Here is a 25,609-nt window from a genome sequence, read left to right as displayed (position 1 = left end):
GCTCAGATTCTTGAGATATGCTGGCTTGAATTTAAAAAGGAGCCCTTCTTCCTTCTCATTATAGTGCCTTGCTCCAGGTGATACCCTCACTTGTCAGCTGTTTCAAGCTGAAGTTGAATAAGAGACCAAAGCACGAGAAGGGGTGGGGGAGCAAGAAGAAAGCAAAATATGAACACTGCCTTACTGGTTTGATAACAAATTCACTGACACAGGGAAGAGTCTTTTTTTCCCCTGATGTTGCCAATTCCTTAATGATGCCAACTCTAAGGGCCTCAGAGGGAGAAGGACTTTGACTCCAAAAAACCCTTTGCAACAACTGAATTGTTTTATTTAAAGCTATGTTGGGCATGTTTAAATATTAAAGGCTGAGCAATAATGGATGATGTTAGTTTATGCTAGATGAGAGAAGTCCCAGAACCTACATTTATCAAAGGTTGGTGGTATATGTATTGGTTGTGAGTGGGTTAAAAGGCTTTTCAGGCCTCAGAGAGAAATGGAAATCTGACAGAATGGAGTATCCTACTCTCAGTTTACTTTGGAAGATGAGCCAGATGCCCCTCTTTGTAAGAGAGGCCATTTCTATCAGAATTCTAGAGCACTGCCTCTGCAGAAAATGTTCTTTTCTTCTGAAGTTCCAATGTGCAGCTCATGATTGGGGCAGACTGGACCTTCTGCTTACTAGGAAAGTTCTTGGTGGGCTGCTGCCCTGGAAAGCCTCAGGTGGTCAGCAGCCGGCTGAGCCCAGTGGCCACTGTGATGTTCAGTTCTTCTGACACAGGCCATGCAATGACGAAAATGAGCATAGGCTCAACTGCACAGCCAGGGCCACTTAATTCCCCTTGTTTTGGGACTTTTTGAAAGTCCCAGGTCATCCCTGCAGTCTTACTAAAAGCAGTGGATTGTTCACTAAATTTGTAAAAAACAGAATCTGCCCTAGAAAATCTTGGCTCATTTTTGTAGCATCTTTATCATAATTGTCAAGAATGGCATCTCTGTCCTTCTGGCTTCAGTAAAATATGTACACGTGCGATGAGGAAAATTTGCTTCCAGAATACAGGCCTTCATTCGCAATTCTGATATGGACATGTGAGCATGTGTGCAAGAGAAATGGAGAATTGGGGCAACTGACTGCTAAGACACCCATAAAGAGTTGTTAGCCATTGGCATCAGAGATGCAATGTTAAGGAAGGCACAGTAACATTTCCTCTAAAGGGTGGGTAATCTCACCCCTTACAAAAGCCAGCCTCTCTACGGTCATCATCTCTGTGTTGGCCAGTGGTGGGTTTGGATCAGAGGTACCCATTGCTGGCCCCTATAAGAAAGTATAATTGGCTATGATGGGCAATTCAGCACTTTATGTTTTAAGTACTCTGTTCAAAGATATTGAAACCTATTTTCAGTGACAGTACATATTGCTATGCCCTGGTGATAGCCCAGGTGAGCCTGTTGTCAGATCTCAGAAGTTAAGCTGTGTCGGCCTTGGTTAATAATTGGATGGAAAACTCCATTGAAGACCAGGGCTGCAGACACAGGCAATGGCAAACCACCTGTGTTAGTCTCTGTAATGATTCCAAGTAAATGTGTGCATGTGTCTTTAAATGCTTGGTTTGAGCTAGGTGAAGAGTGGGGGTGAGCGAGGGAAGAGTGAGTGATGTGATTGGTTGATGACTGAGAGTGTGGGCGGAGTGAATGCAGTTTAGACTGACAGTGCAGGGAGAAAGGTTTCAGTCAGAAGAAAGCAGGCTAGCTGTGTGCTGCCTGAGTATACTGAAGTATTTATGACAGAAATATAACCTGTGTGGAACCTGAACTGAGCATGTTTGTGAAAGGACACTCAGTCAGGGAAAGAGAGGCCAGCTGTGTGAATGAGAGTAAATGAAGTAACTTTAAGAACCAAGAACTACTTTTATGAAACCAATACGCTTCTTGAAAAATAAACATTTATTTTGTTTTGTTATATCCCAGTGTAGCTGTCATTGCTATATCCCATTCATATCCTCAGGGCCACATAGACCCACGAAGGAGCCTGACACTTAAACACGTTACCAAAGGGGAAATTTGAATAAAATATTTTGGAATAATATATTCCTGGTGGCAGCAAACTACCCAGAGGGTGTAAGGGGAAGATTAAAAGAAAAATCTACCCCAAAGAAAGTACATGTCATAACAGTCTCTTACCATGAAAACCCTCCCAGGGGTCACTGTAAGTCAACTATGTCTTGAGGGCCACTCCACCATCATAGATTCCTATGACTGTGAATTGCACCTGTCTGTTTTGCAAAGCCAGCCTTTAAACTTTGATATGGTTAATTGATGAGAGACAACGGTCACTAGTGGGCAGTTTGGCTGCTTTCAAAACAAATGCTTCTGTAGTACTTGGAATAAATCAAGTATTATTTTGACCATGACTGGTGCTTTGCAGACAAAAGAGGTCCCTCACTTAGGGCACTAAATCCTCTCCAACATCCTGTCAGAATCTCTGGGGTAAACTCCATTATTATGAGAAACCATGACTAGATCTCTCAATATACAGTTTAAACTTAAAAAGAGCCATGGGGGCAATTCAGATAAAAATTGCATACCCTGAGCTGTTATTGGTTCTGGTTACAGATGTGCAATTTTTTTTCTTTTTTTTTCATCTTAAATGCTTCATTTCCTTTCATTATATTCATTGTCACACACGTTGGTTTTCATTATTTCATTTATGCTTTTGTTTCCATCATTCCTCATAGCTGAATCTCCTCACAATCTTCCCTCTCTTGAAGAAATAGTATGGACTGAGCCTTTTCTGTTGCTGCCCCTCTTCTGGGGAACAACATCCCAGAAGGGGAGAATGAACCCTACCCAACCAATTAGGGCCTTCCAACAAGTCTGTAAAACAGAGCTATTTAAGAGAGCTTCTAGGGCAACTTGAAGATTATATGTTCTGTCTTATTTGTATAATATATGTAATTTAATTGATAACTGTTGTACAGCATTTTTGTTATTACCTGCCTTGAGTCCTGAGTAGGATTATCAGGCAGGACAACCAGCCATATATAAAACACCGGCTTGGCCTGGCAACCAGAGGGAGATGGAGGAGGCTGGATCTTAGAAGGGGGTGGTATGATCAGCATCCCTAGCAGAATGATGCCATTTCCAGCATGGCCTGGAAATGACACCATCACGCTGGGGCTGATGCTGTAGCATACGCCCCCAAACTTTAACCATAAAGTTTGGGGCAAATGGTAGAGTGTCACCGAGCATGATGATGTCACTTCCAGGCTGCACCAGAAGTGGCATCATCATGCTAGGAACTCCAATCAATCCCCATCTTCACCAGGCATTTACTTCTCATCACGCAGGTTAGTGGCAGTGGACCAAAATGGTGGGAGGACAGGATGTTTCCCACCCCCTGTATGCATCTAGCAACCCGAGAGTTGAAAGAGGTGAATAAATACCCTGATTACATTGATATGTACATACAACTCATTTCCAGTTATAAATTCTTTCTTTTGCATCCTATTCTGAAAATATTTTCAAGGATTGTACCCCTCACTAAGGATTCTCTCTGCAGCTTTTTGACAAGAAAAATAATGATTCCTCCTTTTTATAGGCAGTTACAGGCAATATGTAATGTATCTGCATCCATTTCAATTTGGATAACGTTCTCCAGGAACTATACCCCTCACCAAAGGGATTTTGTCTAACAAATTTCAAATAAATCTGTGAAATAGACCTTGTTTTATAGGAAATTAAAGGTTCATGCATCTTTTAATAAAATGGGTTCTGTAACATCTAAAAAACAAGCTGCATAACTGAGGGGACATTTGATTGCCCTGGAAGACAGGCACCAAGGAATTTGCCATTTAGAGGCTCTGCCTAGTTGCCTTTTCTCCCACTTTGCTACTATAAACTAGCAGGGGTACTATCACAGTTTTAATATTTGGGCTATCGCACTAACATTATCACAAACTTACTTGTTGCCCCTCCCCTTTACAGCACTTTAGATAGCAAAATCAAATAAGTGCAGTGTGTTTACAGAGATCAGACTTGGGAGCATTCAAAATATAAGAAAGTTTAAAAAGCAAAAATGAAAAGAATATATACGTTCTGTTCAAGCCTACATCCTTTGAGATGTGACATTCTAGCAAGGTGAGAGAAGGCAAATCTTTTATTCTTACTTCAACCAGAGCCATTTGCATCCATGTGCACTAAAGTCTGCTGTGCGTGGGACTTCATGGCTCATGTCCTGGCCCCCTCCACTCTGCCAGCTATGAGTTTGCAGCCAGGTTCCACCTCATAAACAGAGTGTTGTTTCAGTGTTTGGACTATTGGGGTGGAGGCATTTCTCCACGTGCCTCTTTGGCCAGCTGGTGATGGAGCAGCAATGGCTGGTGGGAGCACATGCCTGCTTGCTGGTTAAGGAGACCACTAAGTGGCATCTTTTGGGGGCAAGGGTGTCCTAAACTCTGAAACCAACCCTGCTCCAAGATCCTAGATGCCTACTATATTAATCATATTAAAGAGTAGCCATTTGTAAGCCAGGCTCTGACTGTTGTGACTTCTGGATCTTGAGGGGCTCTTGGAGCTGCTGTTGGCATTTCTGCATCTATTGTTTATGTAATTATTTCTTTACAGGCTAATTTTCCCTGCTCCTCTCAATCCCTAGGAGTAATTATCCACTAGAGATAAAGTAAACAGAGATGCACAAAGGTAACCAACAGCTCTTGCTTCCACTTTTTATGCCCACACAAATTGCAACCATCTCCCAATTCACACAAAATGGTGATTGCATGTATCAAGAGGACCACATGTAGCATGCACACCTCATATGTAAGGTAGGAGCTCCAAAACCATAACAACAGAAAAGGGAGACAGAGATCTGAGCACAGCTCTTCTAAGTTCAATCAATGTCAGTTTGTGTGGGTGGGGGGAAGTGGCTTCTCCACTTATTGGTCATGGAAGTGCTTAATCAAAAAAAAGTGGGGGGAAGGCAAATTTCTGCTTTTTGAACAGGGGGTATCAGGAAGTTTGTGCAGGTACTGCTGGGACAGAAATTGTGGAGGGATGGGATAGAAGCAATTGACTAAGAGCTGAACTACACGAGATGAATTGCGCATGTAGAGCACATGATTGGACTTACACATATTTCCCCTGTTACTTTCCTGTTCACACAGACACTTCAGCCACACAGCAGTCGATCCCATGTACGGACTGGCACAGGTTTCCGCCCTGTTTCTTAGAGATGAGAGATAGTATCCCATAATGCACTTCTCTTTGTGCATGCTCAAATCTTCCTCAGCAATACAAAGCAAATTTGGTAAAATTCAGCCATTGTTTCCAATGGGAAATGCGATTTGGGGCTTTCCAGGGATCGGCGGGGGGGGCATTTCTGGACTGAACTTTACCAAATTTGCTGGGAACCTACAACTAACTGTCCTCAAATGACTCCCCAAGTTTCATGAAGACTGAACTAGTGGGGCATTTTATGCCCCTCCCCCCAAAGAAGGTGCTCTGGCTTGGAAATTCTCAACTGCCTGGCTCTAACATGCAGCCATCAGGCCAAGAGCGTCGGTATTTGAGGTTAAGATAGCAATGGTCCATGAAGAGACATTCTAACAACTGTTCAATATTCATGATACTCTGTTCCTCTGGAGACTGACCAAAGTCCAAGTCCAGCCAGCTTCCCAAAGCAATGTAAAATATTTTGTAAAACAAATCTTGTGGAACAAGATTTAAGAATCCTGTTATTTTCCTTAATTGATCTCTGTTAGATACTGTAGATTTGATTTGTTATCTATTTTTGTCACCCATGCCTTCTTTATGCAGCTTTCTAGGGAGTGGACTGGAGTGGCATTTCTACATCTGACATGAATTATTTCTGCACACAAGAAGCACAAGATTCTCACGCATCTGACGAAGAGAACTGTGATTCTCGAAAGCTTATGCTACAATAAAATTGGTTAGTCTTAAAGGTGCTACTGGACTCTTTTTGAAGATTCTCAGGAGGCAAAGGCCTCACTGTTTCATCAGTAGTTCTTCAACATTCTCACCTCCTTTGAGAGCAAGACCTCATCCAGAAGGGTTGTATTGGTAATAGTCACTGATTTTTTTTTGTACATGACTAATTGCTCAATTGCTAATCTGTCCCGTGGCACAGATTGGTAAACTGCAGTACTGCAGCCCAAACTCTGCTCAGGACCTGAGTTTGATCCCAGCAGAAGCTGGATTCAGGTAGCCGGCTCAAGGTTGACTCAGCCTTCCATCCTTCGGAGGTTGGTAAAATGAGTACCCAGTTTTCTGGGGGTAAAGTGTAGATGACTGGGGAAGGCAATGGCAAACCACCTCCATAACAAGTCTGCCAAGAAAACATTGTGATGCGATGTCCCCCATGGGTCAGTAATGACTCGGTGCTTGCACCTTTACCTTTTACCTAATTGCTCATATGCAATCATCTAAAGGACTGGTAAAAATGAACTTTTTCCATGTCTCTACAAATGCTGGTTTGTGGGGTGAGGGATGTTAGCAAATGCAAATGAGCACAAAAAGCTCAGTCCTATGAGTGGTGATGGCTGCACATGGCTGGTTTGCCACTAGCAATTCCTCATCTTGCCTGTCCAGTATTTATAGCACTGCCATTATTATAAATGAAGCAAGGGACAGCAGGCTGCTTCTCTAATCCCAGCATTGCTCCATGCTATGCCTGGCTCACAACAACAGAGCAACAGCTGCAGCCTCTGCCAGAATTTCAGTGCAGCTGTGCTGGCAGAAGGCCATGCAGTGATCTACTGGGGCACTTACTCCCCCACTGATACTAAGCCTGAAGCAGTTCTTCAAGATCAGATCAGCAAAGACAACACATGTCATGCTAAACCGCACAGTGACACAAGACATAGGCTGATATTTGAGGCTCTGAATGCAAAAGCTTCCACAGTTGTTACTGATGGTGTGGATAGAGCACCATGACAGGGGTTTCTCCACAATCAGGACTCAGAACAGCTTACATCATTAACAGACAGACTCTGGTGATGGTTGTTGTGGGTTTTCTGGGCTGTATTGCCGTGGTCTTGGCATTGTAGTTCCTGACGTTTCGCCAGCAGCTGTGACTGGCATCTTCAGAGGTGTAGCACCAGAAGACAGAGATCTCTCAGTGTCTGAGAGATCTCTGTCTTCTGGTGCTTCTGGTGCCACAGCTGCTGGCGAAACATCAGGAACTACAATGCCAAGACCACGGCAATACAGCCCGGAAAACCCACAACAACCATTGTTCTCCGGCCGTGAAAGTCTTCGACAAGACTCTGGTGAACCAGACCATTTAAGATCCAAGGGGCAGTAGAGTCCTGGAGCACCACATGGATGCAAATTCAAGTCTGTGCTGAGCCACAAGTGGAAAAAAAAGTTTTGGCTCCATCCAGGGGCACTGGCAAGGCAGCAAGGTGGGCTGTTTCTGTGCTATAATGTCACAGCTATTCGATTCAAAAGGATGAAATGGTCACCATCACCCTCAGGTAAATTGCAAAGCCCTGCTTATTTAGGCATTAATAGTACCAGTTACCCCAGGGATAGTTCCCTTATTCCCCATTCTACTCAATTATAGTGGTACATTCTAACACAACCTGGTGCTCTTCTTGCTTTGCATAGCATTTCTCCTGCCACACTTACAAATTCTGTGCTGGCCTGTGATGATCCACTTGCCCTCTTTACCTGTTTGTATGGGCCTTGGTTGCTATAGGAAGAATGATAAATTCTCCTCTTCTCAACCATATGTGTGACTCCTGGGGTCCCTATTTTGGTAGAAAGGCAGCATAGAAATGTTTTAAATTTTTAAAAAGGACTGATTTTTTTTTCCAAAACCTACTACAGTGCTAGTGGAGGAAAGTGTGGCTCCCAAAAGGGTGGGGGGAGAGATAATGCAACTGAAATGTTACATCATAAGCAATTGAAGTTTAGTGTTCAATATGCAAGTATATTTGTTTTGGTTATTGCTAACTACTGATATGGGGATAATAGAGCTTTCATGGCCCTTTCCAAAAGCACATGTGTGTTACACAGCGTGCATGCACAAAGGCCAATCATGCATGTATGTTGGTTAGACGTGCAGCCTCCCTGCAAACTTCAACTAATGGCTCAGTGAACACTTAATCACATTGTGATGGTGATCAATATGATCTGACATTGTAGGAGTTCAGGCATCCCTAACTAGCTCAGGAAGCCGGGTAGGAATAAGGTGTGCATTAAGAAGCTGCAGTACTAATTTCTCTATTACAAAACTCTCTATTTAACAGAGGCACACATAGCATAATGGTCAATTCAGCTACATGGAGAAGAATTACAGGACAGGGGAAGCAAAATTTAAGCACAAATTGTCTGTGTATACATCAGTGTTAATATACTATTGTATCACTGGGGCCAGGATTAGTTATTGCAGGAAAGCTGTGCAAAGATAGCTTTCCTGGAATTGCAAAAGTGCTGCATGATAAACCGGGATCAGTTTAAAAGCTGTACACACCATATTTAGCAAGAACCAGAGGATCGGAAAAGAGAACATCTTATACCACTTGCTCTTTTTAAGTATTTGGTGCTGGCTACTGTTGAAGACAGCACAAAGTTGCATAGATAAGAGGCTTGGTCTGATTTGGTGACCCCTTGTTTTACAATGATTCTGTATAAGTGTAATGCTCTGTCTATTACTGAGAAGTTCTATGGGCCTGCTTCAGAATCAAAAAGCAGAGACTTTCAGAAAACGAGAACCTAGATGACCCAAGCAAACCATCCCTTACTGTGGTTTCTTTGACAGCATTCTCAGGAAAATACAAGACAAGAGAATTGATCTCCTAACTTTTGGGAGACTTTCTGTGCACCTGAAGTGGTAGACATCATGATGACATTTAGTGGTGAAACAGTGCAAAACATATATGCACCCTGAATGATATGGCAGATTTTCAAATTACAAAAACTTCTTAAGTGAAGAAATTGTTTCATTATTGCAATCATATCTACATATTTCCCAAAGACCCAGAACAAAGCTACCTCTAACTAATAAGCTTTGAAGAGGACTTAGCTCCCCTGACCCAGCTCTACAACCCCTTGCTGCCTCCAATTAATAAGCCTGGCTGTGCCACTAGCTTTCCTTTACAATGTCTCCCTCCCTGCCTTCTATATTCCAAATTGTTACCTTCACAAGAGGTAGAGAAAATAGCCCACTTCCTTCCAAATGTTTTTGTTTGTTTGTTATCCAATGGACAGGCTACTCTAGCAACTCTCCTTTTGAGGTTTGTCGCAACTCCCAAATGAGTTCTGATTTGCCTTATAAAATCTATAAAATGGAGAGTTGCTGTCTCTCCTTGTATTGCACTCTTGACATTCACACAGACAGGATCTGTTAAGGACAGAGTTGCCAAGAGATCTCCCTGGAGGACCTGGAAATCTCCCAGAATTACAACTCATCTCCAGCCTGGAGAAAATGGATCATTTGGAGGGTGGACTCTATGGCATTATACCCCAGTGAGATCTCTCCCCTCCCCAAACCTTCTGCCCCCATATTTCACCCCCAAATCTCCAGGAATTTCCCAACCTGGAGCTGGCAACCCTAGTTAAGGAAATGTGGCCTCCTTTTTAGGCCTCAAAAGACAAAACCCTAACCCTAATCTCTGGCACTTAGTGTCCTTGGTGTTACAGATGCTACAATAGGTGAATCCGCATGCCTTGGTCAATGGTGGGTGCTACATATCTCTCTGTGTGTATGTTCTGTTTTCCTGATTAGCAAGAAACCTCTTTGTCTAAGGTGGTGATGCCTCCTTACTCCTCCTCTCTTCCTGTCAGTGTTGAGAGAAGGTCTGTCTCTTGCCTCATGGTCTCCAAAGGAAGAGTTCACATCTACATCTCTCTCCCTTGCTGTGGGGAATTTCTCTCTACACCCCAGCAGCCATGATACTTAACTAGTTGTCCATGGTACAGGTAAATTAAGGCTTTAGACTAGGATTCTTTCTGTCTTCTACAAGAAATGCTGTGAATGGAATCCATCTCAATAAACTGCAAGTTCGATCTTTTCTACAATTGAATTGCCTGAGGATTAAATAGTGCATGCTGGTGAAAATGCTCCTGACTGGTTAACTCTGCTACCAAATGAAATATAACTATTTCTAATATTAGGCACCCAAGCACCTGCCCACAAGGATTGTGTCACTTACCTCATCACAGGCACTGCAATCCTTAGTCCCTTTAGAGGTATCCTAATCGAGAACTACTTTATACCTAGTTCTTAGTGTGAAGGGCTCATTTGTTCCTATTAAGGGTCCTCATTGGCTAGGAGGGCCCAAGCATCCTCTAGTTCTGCTGGAACTTTGAGAAGTACAAGTCTCCATTCAGCACTGCCCTGAATAGGCCTCAGAGGGTCCACACCATATTCCCTCTGACAGGATTTTTCCAGTTCAAGAATTTCTGTTATAATCACATACTAGACTGTGATGGTTTGAGATAGCTCAACAGCTGTGACTTCCTCCAGTCTGTCCATCATCAGTTTCTGCTTCTAACATAAGCAGGTACATCTGCACCACTTTAACAATGGGCAAGAGTAATACCTAACAATGTATTTTCATGTAGGGTGGGGGAAATTAAGTATGCTGTGCATACATATATTTATTCACATCATGAACACTCTGCAAAATAAGATAAGTTAATTCTTGTAAACACATTTCTGTCTTAGATTCTCAAAAAGAGCTAAGCAACCCTCTCAACTAAAATATTTTGATCACCTTTTTCTGCAAAGGAAATAGGCATAAATTCCTCTCTTCTTTGTGCTGCTGGTGTTTATTCTTTTTTCCAATCTCTACTTTTCAACTTTACAAAGTCATCACACTGATAAGTTATTTATAAAATATGTACAGAAAATTGCCACAGTCATCATTCCGCCCTCTATGGTCTGTCAGGCTCATAAACAAACAGACAAACAAAAAAGGAAAAGACACTTCCTCTTCCCTGGGAGGAAAGAGGAGGAGGAAGAGAGAAAGGGCTTGCTGCTGAAAAACATAAAGATTTCAACATATGCAAGCAAATATTTACAGGTACCAAGACAAAAAAAAGTTATCTATAGTGTCATCTTGAGAACACGGGCTTTTGCTAGACTTAAAACCCTTCACAATTTCCATTTGTTATAATGATTTAGAAAGGCTCTGAATATTGATTTGCTCGATCAACACACTTAGCAAGAATACACAGCTCAGGTGACTTTACATTCACTAGAGCTTAGAAGGAGTGACAGAGATAGTGCTAGGCAGTCGTAGATTTTATCGATACAAAAGGATGCTTTGGAAATAGCCCCTAAATCTAGCATTAATTTAGAAAGGCAGAATACATTCTAGAAGGAATATTTCTTTGAAGTGGTCATAATTTTTATGCAGTATGAGTTGTTTTAGGGGGGGGGGAATAAAGATCCTGGATTTGACTTTCTCTTTATAGTTGGAATGGATTCTGCAGATCACACACACACATATCTGGGAGAATGCTCCTATGAAGTGGATTTCTGGATTCATGTTCACCTGACTGGAAGCAGGTGCCTTCTAATAGGATTCAGTGAGCCACAGCGGCTTGAGTGTAGATGATACCTTTAAAGCAGCCAGTAAACCTAGCAGACCAGGGATGATGTCAAAAGGGCAAAGGCAAACAATTGATTTCTTTGGGCTCATATTTCAGTCCTTCATTCCATATTCCTTTCATACTATAGCTTTTGTTTAGAGCCAAAATGCTTGTGTTTAACAAGAAAACTTGACTCTGTTGGAGAGGAGAATCAATAGCAAAATAAACTGTGATTTGAACAGGGATAGAACTCACTGTACTTTCATTTTGTTGAAAATGTGGAACCTACAACTGTGGTGGTTGTTCCAGACTTTGATGTTCAAATCATCAACTGATTTCTGCCTCAGTTTCAACTTTCAGTGCTTGTGGAAAGGCAGGGCAGGACAGGCTTCTCTGCGTACATTACTCATGTTTTGTCTTGTGCTATTTTGATTCCTTGATGCAGTGGCAAAAAGAGAAGGTAAGGGGCTGTAGCTCAAAATCCTTCTCCTATCACTTAATAGCAGGCAAAGAAATAGAGATGTCTTCCCCCCCCCCAAATGTTCTGAGTAAGAAGGGCCTCTCTGTGCAGAATAGGGATTAAACAGCACGCTGAAGGAGTGAGATGTTCATTTTAGAAAAGCAGTATGCCTAGACATAAACATTACCCACTCCCGTAGTCAGTCACATATGCTGAAAAGGAGTTCATTTTTAACCTCCTTTTTGCCCTCTGCTGTAGACAGCATTCCGTCCTTTCTGTTCATGATATGTAGCTACTACTGTAATTCCCCACCTAAGCAAAATGACTTTCCCTGTAAGCAAAACATGCTATTTGTTCATTTTAAATGTCAACATCTAGAAATGACTGCCTCCCCCCCCTGCCATGATGCCTTGAATAATCCAGTAATTTGCCTATAAGATTGATAGACATGAGGTTCCTGTACCAGCCTCAGCACTGACATCATCTCTGGCCATGGGCAGGGGTTGACTGCTTAAGTTGGTGGTGTAGCTGGAAGGTTTCTGCAGCATTGTGGCTCAAAGAAGGGGTGTGCAAGAGGAGCCAGTGTCCATGACTACTGATGGCTACTACAAGTGAGCGGGCTTTGAGGCTCGGGCAGGATTTGGATGCAGACTGTGAGAATCACCACAGAAATAGACATACTAGAGCAACACAAATGTAGTGATTTACAATTAGATTTGGAGAATCCATCAGTCTCTGCCTGCTGGATAAAGGCTAGTCCTGCTCCCAGCAGCAAAAGTAACCCCTGACCCAATATCATGGATGAGCCCAGCCATGATCAGCAGTGGACTTGAAAGTGCAAGGGTACCATCATGTACTATTAATACCATGCTTATGTCTTTGGCTTTGGCCGTGCCTTTGTTCCCAATTGAGATGATTGCCAAGAAAACATCAAAGGATCTGAATTGGTCCTATGAACTCAAGAGCAGAGTTGCATGCAGCTTCAGAGTTTTGTCCATGCTTTACCACTATAGACAGTTCTTACTCTGTCATCCTCATTGTTTCATAGGGTTTGTCCTCAGTGAGCCTCAACTTGACAAGCCATTCAATACCACCAACAGTCATCAGCATCCAGCAATCTAGAGAACATTTTTTCCCTTTCCATTGTAAGTACAAGTGGGTTTGTTCTGACAAAGCAGAGTGTCCAAGGAGGAGTGTGAGTTGGCAGGGCCCTTGTACAAATGCTGCTGTAATTGGTGTACAAACATCTCATATATACTTTGTTAGGGATCATGTGCATTTCGGCAAATGCACTGGAAGCATGCACAGGTATTTGACCCCCCCAAAATGCTTGCATAAATGGTACAGAATGCACACAACTATTTCACATGGAGATTATATATAGTATAGTACAACTAGGTATCTGGGTCATGCTATACTGTGCACTCCTCTACTTGTGTGGCGAACAACATTTGTACATTAGGGAACAGTTGCATGAGACGATATTGTGGACCAGAGGTCAGATGGGTGAGCATATTTCTGTTTCCTGGTCCCAGAGTGTGATGAATCCCCAAAGGTCAAACTGTCCATAGCCTAGGCAGGTGTCACCTGACTGGAGGAGACAGAAGATACCTCGGTCTTGCTCTGTGATACAGTTGAAGAGACATCCTCATCACCAAAGGGGTTCTTGCCACAGCAGATTGTAGTGACCATGCAGTTACGGAACTGGAAAAAAAGAGAGAGATGCCCTAGAACTATTTAAGTGAACTCTATTATCAAGGAAGCTCAGTTCCAAAGCATACTTTCTGGAACAAAGCAAAAGATCTCATCTTGCCTCACTGGGGTGTAAGCAACAAACTTATTAACCAATATCACAAAGAGACGTTACAATGTCTGAGAAACACCTGAACACCGTTAGGCCACACCAAGTAGCCCTTAACAGGAAAGACTCTCCCATCCACTTGGTCTTTGTACTTGATTAGCAAGATTGCTTTTGACGAGCTCTGAGCTTTATCAGCAAAGCTGTATCCAGATTGAAAACTATGGTAACAGACAACTGCAAAATAGGAGTGATGTACTTTCTAAAGTTGTTGGTACTTAAAGAAAAAAATAGCAGGAAGAATATGCAAAATGCAAATCCAGTGGTGTTTGCAGTGGAACTTAGGGGAAATACTAGTAGCCAAATGGGGAAAATCTTACCTGTTTGTTTAAGAGGACATAAATGATGGGGTTGTAGATACATGAACTCTTAGAGAAGAAGGAAGGTATTGTCATGAATGCAACTGAAAAATCTGCCCCTTTGTTGGTGAAGATCCAGAATGCTACAGAAGCATAAGGGGTCCAAGCAAGGAGAAATCCCATCACCATCAGGATCACCATGCGGGTAACTTCTTTCTCTGCTTTCTGTGTGGTTGCTGACTCTTGTTGCTGAGCAGCTGCCTGGGGACACAGAAAAAGGAAATGAATCAAGGGACTGCTCTCTTGCTAAGCAGTTATGATGATTCAGACATTACCCTCTGAACCAATCTTCACTGCTGTCTCCATAGCTTGACTTGACTACTGAATGAAAATTGCAGTCCTTCAGCAGTCAAGAGAACTGGCAAGTGTAGGTTGGTCTCTCCCAACACTTACATTAGATTGGGGCCTAAAAGAATTAGTAGGAAATGTGAAAGACTTCTGTCTAAGATGCTGGCCAGTCAGAGTAGACATCAATGAACCTGACAGACAAAAATCTGATTCAGTGTCAGGCAACTTCATATGTGTTTATTTCCATAGGACAGAGCCGCCATGGGCCTCTAGCAAAGGATTCCTTCTGGCTTCTGACACATTTAAAAGACTCAGACGCAAGAGAATTCACCAATCCACATACACAAGATGAAGGGATGCCTCTCAAGGAATTCACAATCTGTCTCTCTAAACCATTGCTTAACTGGAAAATATAGCAAGTGACACTTGAGGGCACATGCTATAATTCCAAGACACAAACCCAAAGGGTGGGCAACCCACAACCAGAGGAATAGGGGTATCAAAGACTCCAATGAATAATAATGAAAATAATTCAAGTATTAATTTATAAGTGCAAACAAACAAATGTTTAAAGTGACTGAGTGCTTATACAAATATTTTAAAAATGCATACAAAATTCAGTGAACATTCCAACATGAACAATGTAAACCATATTACAATCAATGATACATACATTACAAGTTCATGAGCAGTATCTAATGGATATCGGCCATACATAAATAATAAATCTCTAAACACATACGCAATCTTGAAGATAACGTAATCTCTTCTTCTCCTTTAGGTGCATTGAAAGGAAATGATCCAGAAAAAACATCCGTAAACAAGGTAAATCTCTAATATACCCATGCAGTCTATAATCCTGTTATCTTCTCTTTTACAGGTAGGACCATGAACATCAGGGGCACAGAAGATGCCGCAACTCCCAAGCCCAACAAGGGGCCAGCCGTCTTTGGGATTTGCACAAGATTGGTTTCTGGAATGTGAGAAAGTCTGAGTGGACCCAGTTCATTGCCCCTGAAGAAGTTTATTTATCAATCTTGTGATTGTTGTTGTGCCAATAAAGGTATATGATGATGAAGTTTATTTATGAAACATGAGGTCTAAATAGCTGGCCCCTTGTTGGGCTTGGGGGTTGTGGCATCTTCTGTGCCCCCAATGTTCATGGTCCTACCTGTAAAAGAAAAGATAACATGGTTATCATTAGAGACTTACCTTGTTTACGGATTTTTTTTCTGGATCATTTCCTTTCAACACACCTAAAGGAGAAAAAGAGATTGTTATCTTCAAGATTATGTATGTGTTTATTATTTATGCACAGCCAATATCCACTAGATACTGCTCATGAACTTATAACGTGTGTATCATTTATTGTAATATGGTTTATATTGTTCATGTTGGAATGTTTATTGAATTTTGTATGAATTTTTAAAATATTTGTATAAACACTCAGTCACTTTAAACATGTGTATGTTTGCACTTACAAATTCATACTTGAATTATTTTCAGTGTTACTCACTGGGGTCTTTGATACCCCTATTTCTTCGGTTGTGGGTTGTCCACCCTTTGGGTTTGTGCTTTGTTACAGGGGGAACCTCTTTGTAAATAATTCCAAGACAAGCAAAAGACTAAAATGAGCTATTACAGATTCTAAAAGGAGCTTCTAGTTGTTGCTGAAGTTTCAAAATGAGGCATCGTGTCATAGGACAGCTGCTGGATTCTAAGCCCTGCATGAGAAAGCAAAGCTTTGGACTGATCTCTTTCCTTCCCTGCCCATCACAGCTGACAATTAAATTCCACTGGTGAAAAGAACTGGCAGCAATAGCAAGAACTGATTTCATGCATTCAGTAGCTCATTAAGAGGGTGACATGGAACTAGTTGTCTAGAATATTTGGAGGGTTACCAGAATGTGCCTGGCAATCAGCAGGAGACCAAGGGGTGGGGACATGGTGTGTGGTTGTTGATAATGGCACAATGTCACTTCTAGGGGAAACCAGAAGAGACATCATGCTTCTCTAGAAATTACAGCAATTCCTAGAGAGTATTGATATCCCTTCTGGGTTTTCCCTGGAAGTGACATCATGCCATTGACCTATCAGTCATATTTTGGTTATAGAAAATGAGAAGCGGTGGGGAAGGGATCCCCTGCTCCCTCCAAGAGATTGGCAATCCTAAACATTTGGAATTGAGAAGCTGAAAAATGGAAACTGGAAGTCTCAGTGGATTCCATTTCTAAATTGCATCCCATTTCAGAGACACTTATTGATATGCAGTTTTCAAAGACACACATTGCTCCTGCCCTTTCCAAGCCCCTCCCTGTTTTGTCTCCCTTATAAATATAAAATTTATAATAGATAAAATTTAGAGTACCAAAAGAAAACACTTAAGGTTATCAACAAGATAACTTTGTGGCAACCCTTAAACATTGATGATTCAAGAGAAATATGTAAAATAAGCTTTATATTGCTCTCGACTTCTTTCTCGCATCTGGAAGAAAGGCAGATACCCTACCTCTCGGACTTTGCATACAAGCCGTCCATAGGAAAAGAAGATGACTATCATGGGGATGGTAAAGTGGATGACAAACATATAGATGACATAGGATTCATTGTGGAAATCAGGATTGAGTGTGTAATAGTCTGGACCACAGGAGCACTGCATCCCCTCTGGTATATATCTGCCAACCAAGAAAGCAAGCAAAAGGAGACAATTAGGATTTTTTTTAAATGCTATATATATTTTTTAAAGTCTTTTGGATCAAGACAAGAATCACTGGCTCAGAAACCAGAGCCCAGTATGTGATGAAATTAATGACTGGCAGTAAAGTTGCCACCAGATTTCACACAAATTTTGAGCTGAAGTTGGAGGTTCTTATTTGGATGATCCAAGGTATGTCAAGCAAAAGGGAGGGAGGAATAAACCCAATTGCTCAAAGGGAATCCACACAACCTCTGACTTCCATCAAATTTGACCAAAAGCAAGATTTTAAAGTGAATTTGGAGGTTCACACTGAGATAAAACATATAAGTTCTGAGGAAAGCAAAAAGTTATCTCTAGGACTAGCAACATTTCTCAGGAAAAGTGATATGAATGTCCCCACACATGTTTAGCTGACAGCATTAGCTGAAGTCATGACCATTCCAGAGAGCCTTTGTGTGAGGAGGTTCCACTTCATCGATTTTCTGTCATTCCCACTTCTTCTCACACAAACACAGTTTAGTTAGTGCACCTGAATCCATTGCAGTAGCCACAATTATTCCTCACCTATTCTGTCTTTAATATAAACAATACTCACTGTTAGCGCACACAACACTGTCTAAAAATTCCATCCAAACCTGGAGTAGCTCTGGGCTATGCTAACCAATAAGATACCTTAGGCCTTTGTTGAAGAACTTTTAGTTTGAGTCTCCATCCTAGGCCAGCCATTTCTTGTAAGGGGTTGTTTTGACAAAAGAAATGTTTCATTGGAAATAATTCAACTTCTTGCTCATTCTAAAGTCAACAGTCAACAAAGTAATGTCCAGAGCATGAGGACCCTGAAGAGACAATCTCTAGCAAAAACTGTCACAGTTGGGCAATAATATCATGGCTAGAAGCCACTGACTTTTATTCTCTGGGGACACCTGATGCATCTCAGTTGCAATTACATCAGTAGAATACCATGCCAACATGTCAGTTCATTTAGGAAGAGGCAGCAAATAAGTTGAGCATATTCACTGTTTGTGCTTGGATATGTAGTTCCCACAGGGAACTAGTGATTTATTCTCAGCTCTACATGGCTAAGTATGTGGTTGTCAGAACACCTACTCATTTTCTGGCAAGCAGGATGAGGAAGGTAACAGGTATTATTTGGATCTCTCAGGGTGACTGTAAACTAAGGAATATTTGCTCTTGCTAAAGGTGATAGAGGAAGAAGTACAATTCTTGAGCCCAAATGCCAGTTTCCTAGGAATTTATACCTATGTTGCATGCCCCCTGCCAAAACTAAGAACTAGCAACCAAGTTTTCTGGCATTTTGTGCCCCCACCCTCACACACTTCTTCAGACAGCAGTCAATGGAGCAGAGATGAGGAGACACACCAACTGCAGCGGTGCCATATCTTGTGTCTTCTTTCATTCACATTACTAGACAAGGGAAGAGATACAGGTTGGCAGAAGCCATAATTCCTAGTTACACATAGCTTAGGCCTCTGAATTTGAAAGGGGTTAAAAGAGATCTTCAGACAAGATCTGGTCCTCTCTGGTGAACAGAATAATGGGATGTTTCTGGGCACGGTGGCAAGGGCCTGTAATCCCATCCTGAGCATGGGAGGCTGAGGCTGGTGGGTCACTTGAGCTCGGGAGTTCGGGCCTGCAGCGGTGTAATGTCAGTGGACGACTGAAATCAATTGGTCAATCCCAGAGAAGATTTGATGCTGCTGCTGCTGCTGATGATGATGATGATGATGATAGCATTTAATTTATATACCACCCTTCAGGACAACTTAATGTCCACTCAGAGTGGTTTATAAAGTATGTCATTATTATCCCCACAACAAAACACCCTGTGAGGTGGGTCGGGCTGAGAGAGCTCCTAGTCCAGAGAGCTGTGACTGCCCCAAGGTAACCCAGCTGGCTTCAAGTGGAGGAGTAGGGAATTAAACCCAGTTCTCCAGGTTAGAGTCCCGCGCTCTTAACAACTACACACAAAATGAGGGTTTCCAGTGTTTGTTCATCAGCTTTGCAGCAAGGTTGATTTCTGCTATGAAAGTGATGGTGTGCCTTCTGACCTACTTTCTCCCCAACTATGCCTATATGGGCAAGGACTGCAATGAGAGGTTCAAATGTGACTATTAACTTTGTTTTCAAATATTAGCCCTGAATTTGAATGTCCTGGAACAGTCACCTCTGCTGGGGTTGGTTTTTTGATCCTGGAACAGTCACATTTAAAAAAAAAAGCTGAGATCAAAAGAATAACAGTGCTAGTGGCACTCAGCCAAGGAAACTTTGGACTTGTGTTTTTTGAACAGCAGCCCCCAATGTCATATGTCAAGCATCTTTTGAAAATGAGGTGACATTGAAAAACAGTTTGTGAAATGGCACAGGGCTCAAAGGAAACAAGTCAAAAATCCCACTGTGCCCATCCAAGCCCTTGAGTGCACTTAAAGCATCTCTTTGACTTGGAAGTTGTTGCGTTTAGGGGGAAAGCTCTACCTGGCCCAGTCCTCATATTGGCTAACTTCTTTGCTGGCTCAAATCTTTGATTTGGCCAGATAGATGGGATGCAGTGAGAACTCTTTCTCTGTGGAAAGCTGAGAATGGTTGCACTGAATAGACATGGCAGAAAACACCCTAATTTTTCCATTAAATAGTAAACAAGAAAGAGAAGCAATGCAAACTTCACAGCACTTTGCTCCAATTCAGATCACCACCCTGCTCCTTCCCAGTATAGCTAATCAGAAGTAAATGGAAATCAGCTACTCATCCCAAAGGGTTTATTTTGGCTTGCCAACCCGAAGAACCTACAGGCTTTGAGAATTACTCAAATGTATATGGATTACGGAGTGATGAAAGGCTGACAAAATGAGACTTGCACTTTTGCTAAAGCTAATGGCTGCTGGAGCAGAAATAGATGCTGTGTGTGTGCGTGCACGAGCAAGGGCATGTGTGTGAGTCTGTCCTCAGTGCGCACACACACACCCATTCATGCACAAGTATGCCTCAGGCTCTCTAGAGGAGAAAGCAGCTGTTAAGTGAAGCACAGCAGGTGGAAAACAGCTTTAGACAATTGTTTTACAAGCAGCCAGCTCTTCTACTAAGCTCACAGCTAAGTACAGAGAATCTATTCCTTTTCTTCTCCTTCTTTGCTTAGTGGCTTGGGTTTTTTTAGACTAACAGGAGCTTCAGGACAACCCAAGGCCATAGTTAGTCCTTTCCTTCATTTCCCTACAACCCTTATGTTGCTTAGAAACAGCCATATCTGTGATTCTAGTGAATGGATGCAAGAGTAGACTGAAATAATAGAGAGAATTTAGTTTAGGGGGACAATGCTGTAGCCTGGAATTCTAGAGCACAGGACTGTGGTTCATCAGCCTCGGAACTTGGCTGGGAGGGTTAGTTCAAAGGAATGGTAGATCATCAGCTTGCCAGCTGGCCCGGAGAAAAATGTAATTTTCCTTATCATCGAGTTTAAACAGTGGGGATGAGCAGTTGAAGCTTTTCATGGGACAACGTTAAATAATATCACCTGATAATTGCTTGCAGATCACATTGTAATTAAAAGGACAGCTACAGGGACCAGTTCAAAAGTTCACAAGCCCATTAGGGCACAGTATACAAAATTACAATGTAATGCATCTGCAAAGTTATATAGGGAGTACAAACTGGAAATAGCAGCAAATCCAGTGTAAGACATTACTGAAGTACTCTTAATAAAGTGTTGGCATAGTTGTAGTGTCTAGTCATCTGATGCTATGTTTCCAAGCAGAATCTCAAAGCAAGCAGTTTGAGGACTGTTCCTGACCCACATGGGAAGCATAGAATGAATAGCATGCAAGATCTCCTTTTTCCACAGGGCAGGCTTGACTGAGTACTTGGCCATACTTGGCAAACAGAAAAGCTCTGCAATTTGTTCATAGCCCAACCTACATCTGCTATACTTATACCATTTTGGTAGTATTGCAGGGAAAGTGAGGTTGAATTGCGATGCATTCATGTAACCACCAAGCCATTCAATCTACAATTTCAATGCATTTGTGCATTGGACGAACATTACAGATTAAAGCACTGCATTGAGAAGAATGTCTTCAGTTGAAATTCTAGGTGCCTCCATTATCCTCTAGGTCTGAGACAATTAGGCGACATGGCTGTTGGAGGGATCAACTGACTGAGAATTCATACCAACAAGTTCCTAAATTAATGTGGGGGTCTTAGCTGTGTGATTAGCATCTGCAAAGATCCCGGACTATGCAGTCCAATGTACTGCTTATGAAGTGATAAACATCAGAGCTCAGTTCTCATTTTGGTATTTGCTGTCCTCAGGTACCCACCTATGTAAAATTAATAGTGTTGATACCATGAAAGTAGATGAGGATCTGGTTTATAACTGCTGTGATCATTACTGCATAACTAGCCATTTCCTAGCACATATGATTTAAGAGCATTTAGATCATGCAATAGTCTACCCTATTGCTTGAAAAGAATATAAAAGGATAATCACACTTACCTGGACCATCCCAACAGAGGTGGAGCTGAACAGGCTAAGGCCATAAACCAAGTAAAAACAATGCCCATTATGGCATGAGTGGCAGAGAAGCGGAAGTTGCCCAATGGTTTGCAGATCACAATATAGCGCTCTATGGCCAGGACCACCAGCGACCAGAGTGCCACTTGACCTGCAAGTAGTAATAAGGAGTTTGAGGCAAATACAAAGCAATGTGATATCAGTTGGCCAGCCATTGAAGAACTTTTAAGCTAGCACGGAAGGAGGGTTTGTGGGTCCCAGTACAGATGGGGAGTCAGGGGTCTTGCAATTAACCTTTGCCAAGAGTTCATCTGGATCCACAGTCAACAAGATGATGGACTCAAGACCATAGAAACCACTAATAACAGCTGAGGCACATATACAGCCATGTAAAAGCTGCGGACAGCTAATTTGTTACATAGCTAAAATGCCTATAGAGTCATAGGCATTGTCAGACTTGGATTGTGTACATGAACATCTGAGTCTGTTAATCTGTTTATCAAAGTAATCAAAACTCAGGGGATTATCTGAGTTAAGGCTGTGCCATAAGCCTGTTAATGCCCCCAGCATGTGATTATCCGGTGATAAGTACACAGGGGGTTTGTGTTGCAAAGGCAGCTGCTGCTTTCAAGTCTATTTTGCCTTTTTTTCTTTCCTGTCTGACAACATGCCCTACTGAGGCTATGTGGGCATAAGAAGTCCTTTGTTTCAGTTCTGTTCGTTATTGTTTCTTCCTCCTTCTGATACATTTTTCCCATTTCTGATTAACAGTCAACATTTCTGTCCTGCTCAAGTTTTTTTGGCAGGGGAGGCAGTCAAGGTGAGCCAATTAGATTTGCATAGCTAGGTTTGGGTTGCTTATGGAATAAATGGAGGAAATAGGCACTGATCTTGCCTTGAAAAAAGGTTCTTTATTTGCTCCGGTTCCTATAACAAACACTGTGTAGATGTGCCTGAATACTTTTGCAGTATGGACACCACACCAGCTGTGTCCTTCTGCAGCCCCTTTTAGAGATATGTCCAGCAGAATAAGAAGTGACATTTTCATTTATTGGAGTATGAGGCAAAATTTGAAAAGTGTGCAGTATATGAGATCCTTCTCAAGCAGAAGGAATAACAACACGGGCATGGTTTACAACCTAGTTAGAAGTGAGATTTTAATTTATCAGTGGTAAATTTTCCTTCAGCTAAATAGTTCTTCATTTTCCTCCTACAGCCACAGACTCAAATGTGTATTTCATGCATTTTATGCATATAAACTCATACACACACACAAATCATATAGCAGAGACCACATTGATTTTCCCACCCTGGAATATTTAACGCTGCTAATCATATTAAAACCCAAGACTGTGTTTAGCCCTGGTATGATGTCTGTATAGCTTCGCCAGGAATGGACTTTAATTCCATGTATCCAGCCAGAATCTGTTTTGCCCTCAAAACAAAAAGAAGGATGTTTACTTTGAATTCTTTCCCTAGGGTAGGCTGGTGATGGCGCTTACAGGATTCATAAGATAATGCTGCTTATGATAATATTATGAAACTTGCAGTATAGGGGGGGGGAATTCAAATGACCTCTAAGAGGCTTGCTGGAGAACAGACTTCTTACGATGCACAATTCAGTTTTGTACCACTGAAAGTCTATGGGCTACAGCCTATAGTCAGCATGTGGCAATATCTCATCTGGGTTTAGGATGTTTGAATTTGGATTACCTCTATTTTCTTTCTTCTGCTAGCAAGAGTTCAACATGAAAGATCTAGGGAGGTACATTTTCTAATCATTCCCAGAAACTCAGTCTTCTTTGTTACAAATTGAGTTTGGTAGTTTGTTGAGGATGCTACAAATAAATAAAAACAGCCCCATCACATTTTGCGGGTTTAGGATACAGCCTGCTTAAGAGCTGGAAGGATTTCTATATGAACCATATCTCTATGTGGGAACTACCATGCAACCCATCTGTAGAGAGCCATACATGTTTTCACTGTGTTACTTTCTTAATAAGACTTTTGTCACATTTAAAGTGATCTCAGGTCCCTGAACCTGCACAGAGGATGCAGAAGATGTACTTCTGCTTGTAAAAGAAAGAAAACATGATTTTCAGAGATTTTCTACAAGACTTTCAGTCCCCCTGCCCCACACCCATGCTGAAACCCACACAGTTTCCAAGGAACCCCTGTCCCTTAGATGCAGCTTTGGAGGTTGTGTGGGGGGCTGCAGAAGATTGGAAAAGATTGGGAAGATATGTTCCACTAATGGAGTTCTGTTCATGGTTCTTTGGCTCCAACCCCTAATGCTTTATATAATTTGCTTTATATAATTTTACAGAAGGCTTTATATATGCTTTAATGCTTTATATAATTTTACAGAAGGTAAAAGGTGCATTACTGACTCATGGGGGGACGTCTCATCATGACGTTTTCTTGGCAGACGTTTTACAGGGTGGTTTGCCATTGCCTTCCCCAGTCATCTACACTTTACCCTCAGGAAACGGGGTACTCATTTTACTGACCTTGGAAGGATGGAAAGCTGAGTCAACCTTGAGCCGGCTACCTGAACCCAGCTTCCGCCAGGATCGAACTCAGGTTGTGAGCAGAGCTTGGGCTGCAGTACTGCAGCTTACCACTCTGCGCCATCGGGTTCTTCAGGGTACAGAAAAGGGGAACATATTTGTTGAGGTGGTACTGTTGCTTCAAAGCTAAATGATAAGTAGGCTTTTAAAAACTTTTAGTTCATAATAAAATACTTCAATCCAAATGCCATGGAAAGTGTTTCTATTTTAATAGCATTTCTTCTATAGTTTCTTGATTTTTGATGTTTCATTAGGGAATTTTATAATATAAAACTGACAAATTCTGAAGCACTTCAGACAGTCCGGTGCATGGTCCAGCTCCTTGCCAATGTGCTTAATCCTATGCAAGATACATGGCAGAATCCAACATGTGCAGGGCAACCTGAGCCAACCTAATCACATTAATGTCCCTCCCCCTCCCAGGCTAGACATGCAACACTAGTCACTGTTCCCCTCATGTCACTTACCTCCAACTGTTGCAAAAAAGCCCTCCATGGTACAGCCAATGGGACCAAATACAAAGTAGGCATACCAGGATGCGTAGAAGGTGGCAGTGAAGCCACAGCAGACCATTAAGAGGTTTGCTACAGCCAGGTTGACCAAGATGTAGTTCAGTGGCTGCCGCAGCTTCTTATGCTGGAAGGTCACAAAGAGGGTGAGGCCATTGATAGGCAGCCCAGCAGCGATGAGGAAAAACATGTAGAAGGACAAAACTTTAAACTTCCATGGTTCAGCTAAGTAATACTGGGGATATTCAAACGGACTCCGAACCAGCCCTGTTTTATTGGACAGTGGCACATAAAAATTTATACCTTCTGTTCCATTCATGATTGGCTTATTTAATTAGTTGCTATTGAGAAGTTATAATTATTGTTGTTGTTTTTCAACCAATTTAATTGAGAGGTTTCCACTCAAACTTGATTATTTTCTTTAAGAACTCTAAAAAAAAATAGCAAATCCCCAAAGGGACCACAGAGCTGGTACGTCTGCCCTCATCTATGTCCTGGGACTGGTGGAGCCAGAATCGAAAGGGGTTTTTTATAGGGTTCTGCAAAAGGAAAGGAAGGAGGGAAGGTGGGAAAGAAGGAAGGATTAGGGTCTAGGCTAACTTTATATGACAAGGGCAACAGGATTGAGAGGAGCTGATGCTTTAAGCACTCTCTAAGCAGCTAGTTGGCCCCAAAACCTGCCCTAAGGCGTATTAATTTCCAGTAAGTTCTTAATATTACTTAAGGGGTTTCATTTATCTAGAAAGAAGGGAGAAGGCTAGGCTAGCAGGCAGTTGATATAGGGGAGTG

General features: G+C 42.0%; 1 protein-coding gene across 1 annotated transcript; it reads right to left on the bottom strand.

The window, feature by feature from the left end:
• Positions 1–13,588: 13,588 nt before the first annotated feature.
• RHO (rhodopsin) lies at positions 13,589–25,139 on the bottom strand. Its single transcript, XM_054980867.1, has 5 exons — positions 24,779–25,139; positions 21,724–21,892; positions 17,031–17,196; positions 14,195–14,434; positions 13,589–13,720 (listed from the first exon to the last, which is right to left on the bottom strand). Exons 1-5 carry the CDS (start codon positions 25,137–25,139, stop codon positions 13,589–13,591), a joined length of 1,068 nt encoding a protein of 355 aa, XP_054836842.1.
• Between the last annotated feature and the right edge of the window lie 470 nt (positions 25,140–25,609).

This window comes from Eublepharis macularius, chromosome 5 (genome assembly GCF_028583425.1).
Source record: "Eublepharis macularius isolate TG4126 chromosome 5, MPM_Emac_v1.0, whole genome shotgun sequence".
Lineage (NCBI taxonomy): Eukaryota > Metazoa > Chordata > Lepidosauria > Squamata > Eublepharidae > Eublepharis > Eublepharis macularius.
The sequence above is the reverse complement of the archived record's forward strand: the minus strand, read 5'-3'. Positions and strand labels throughout refer to the sequence as shown.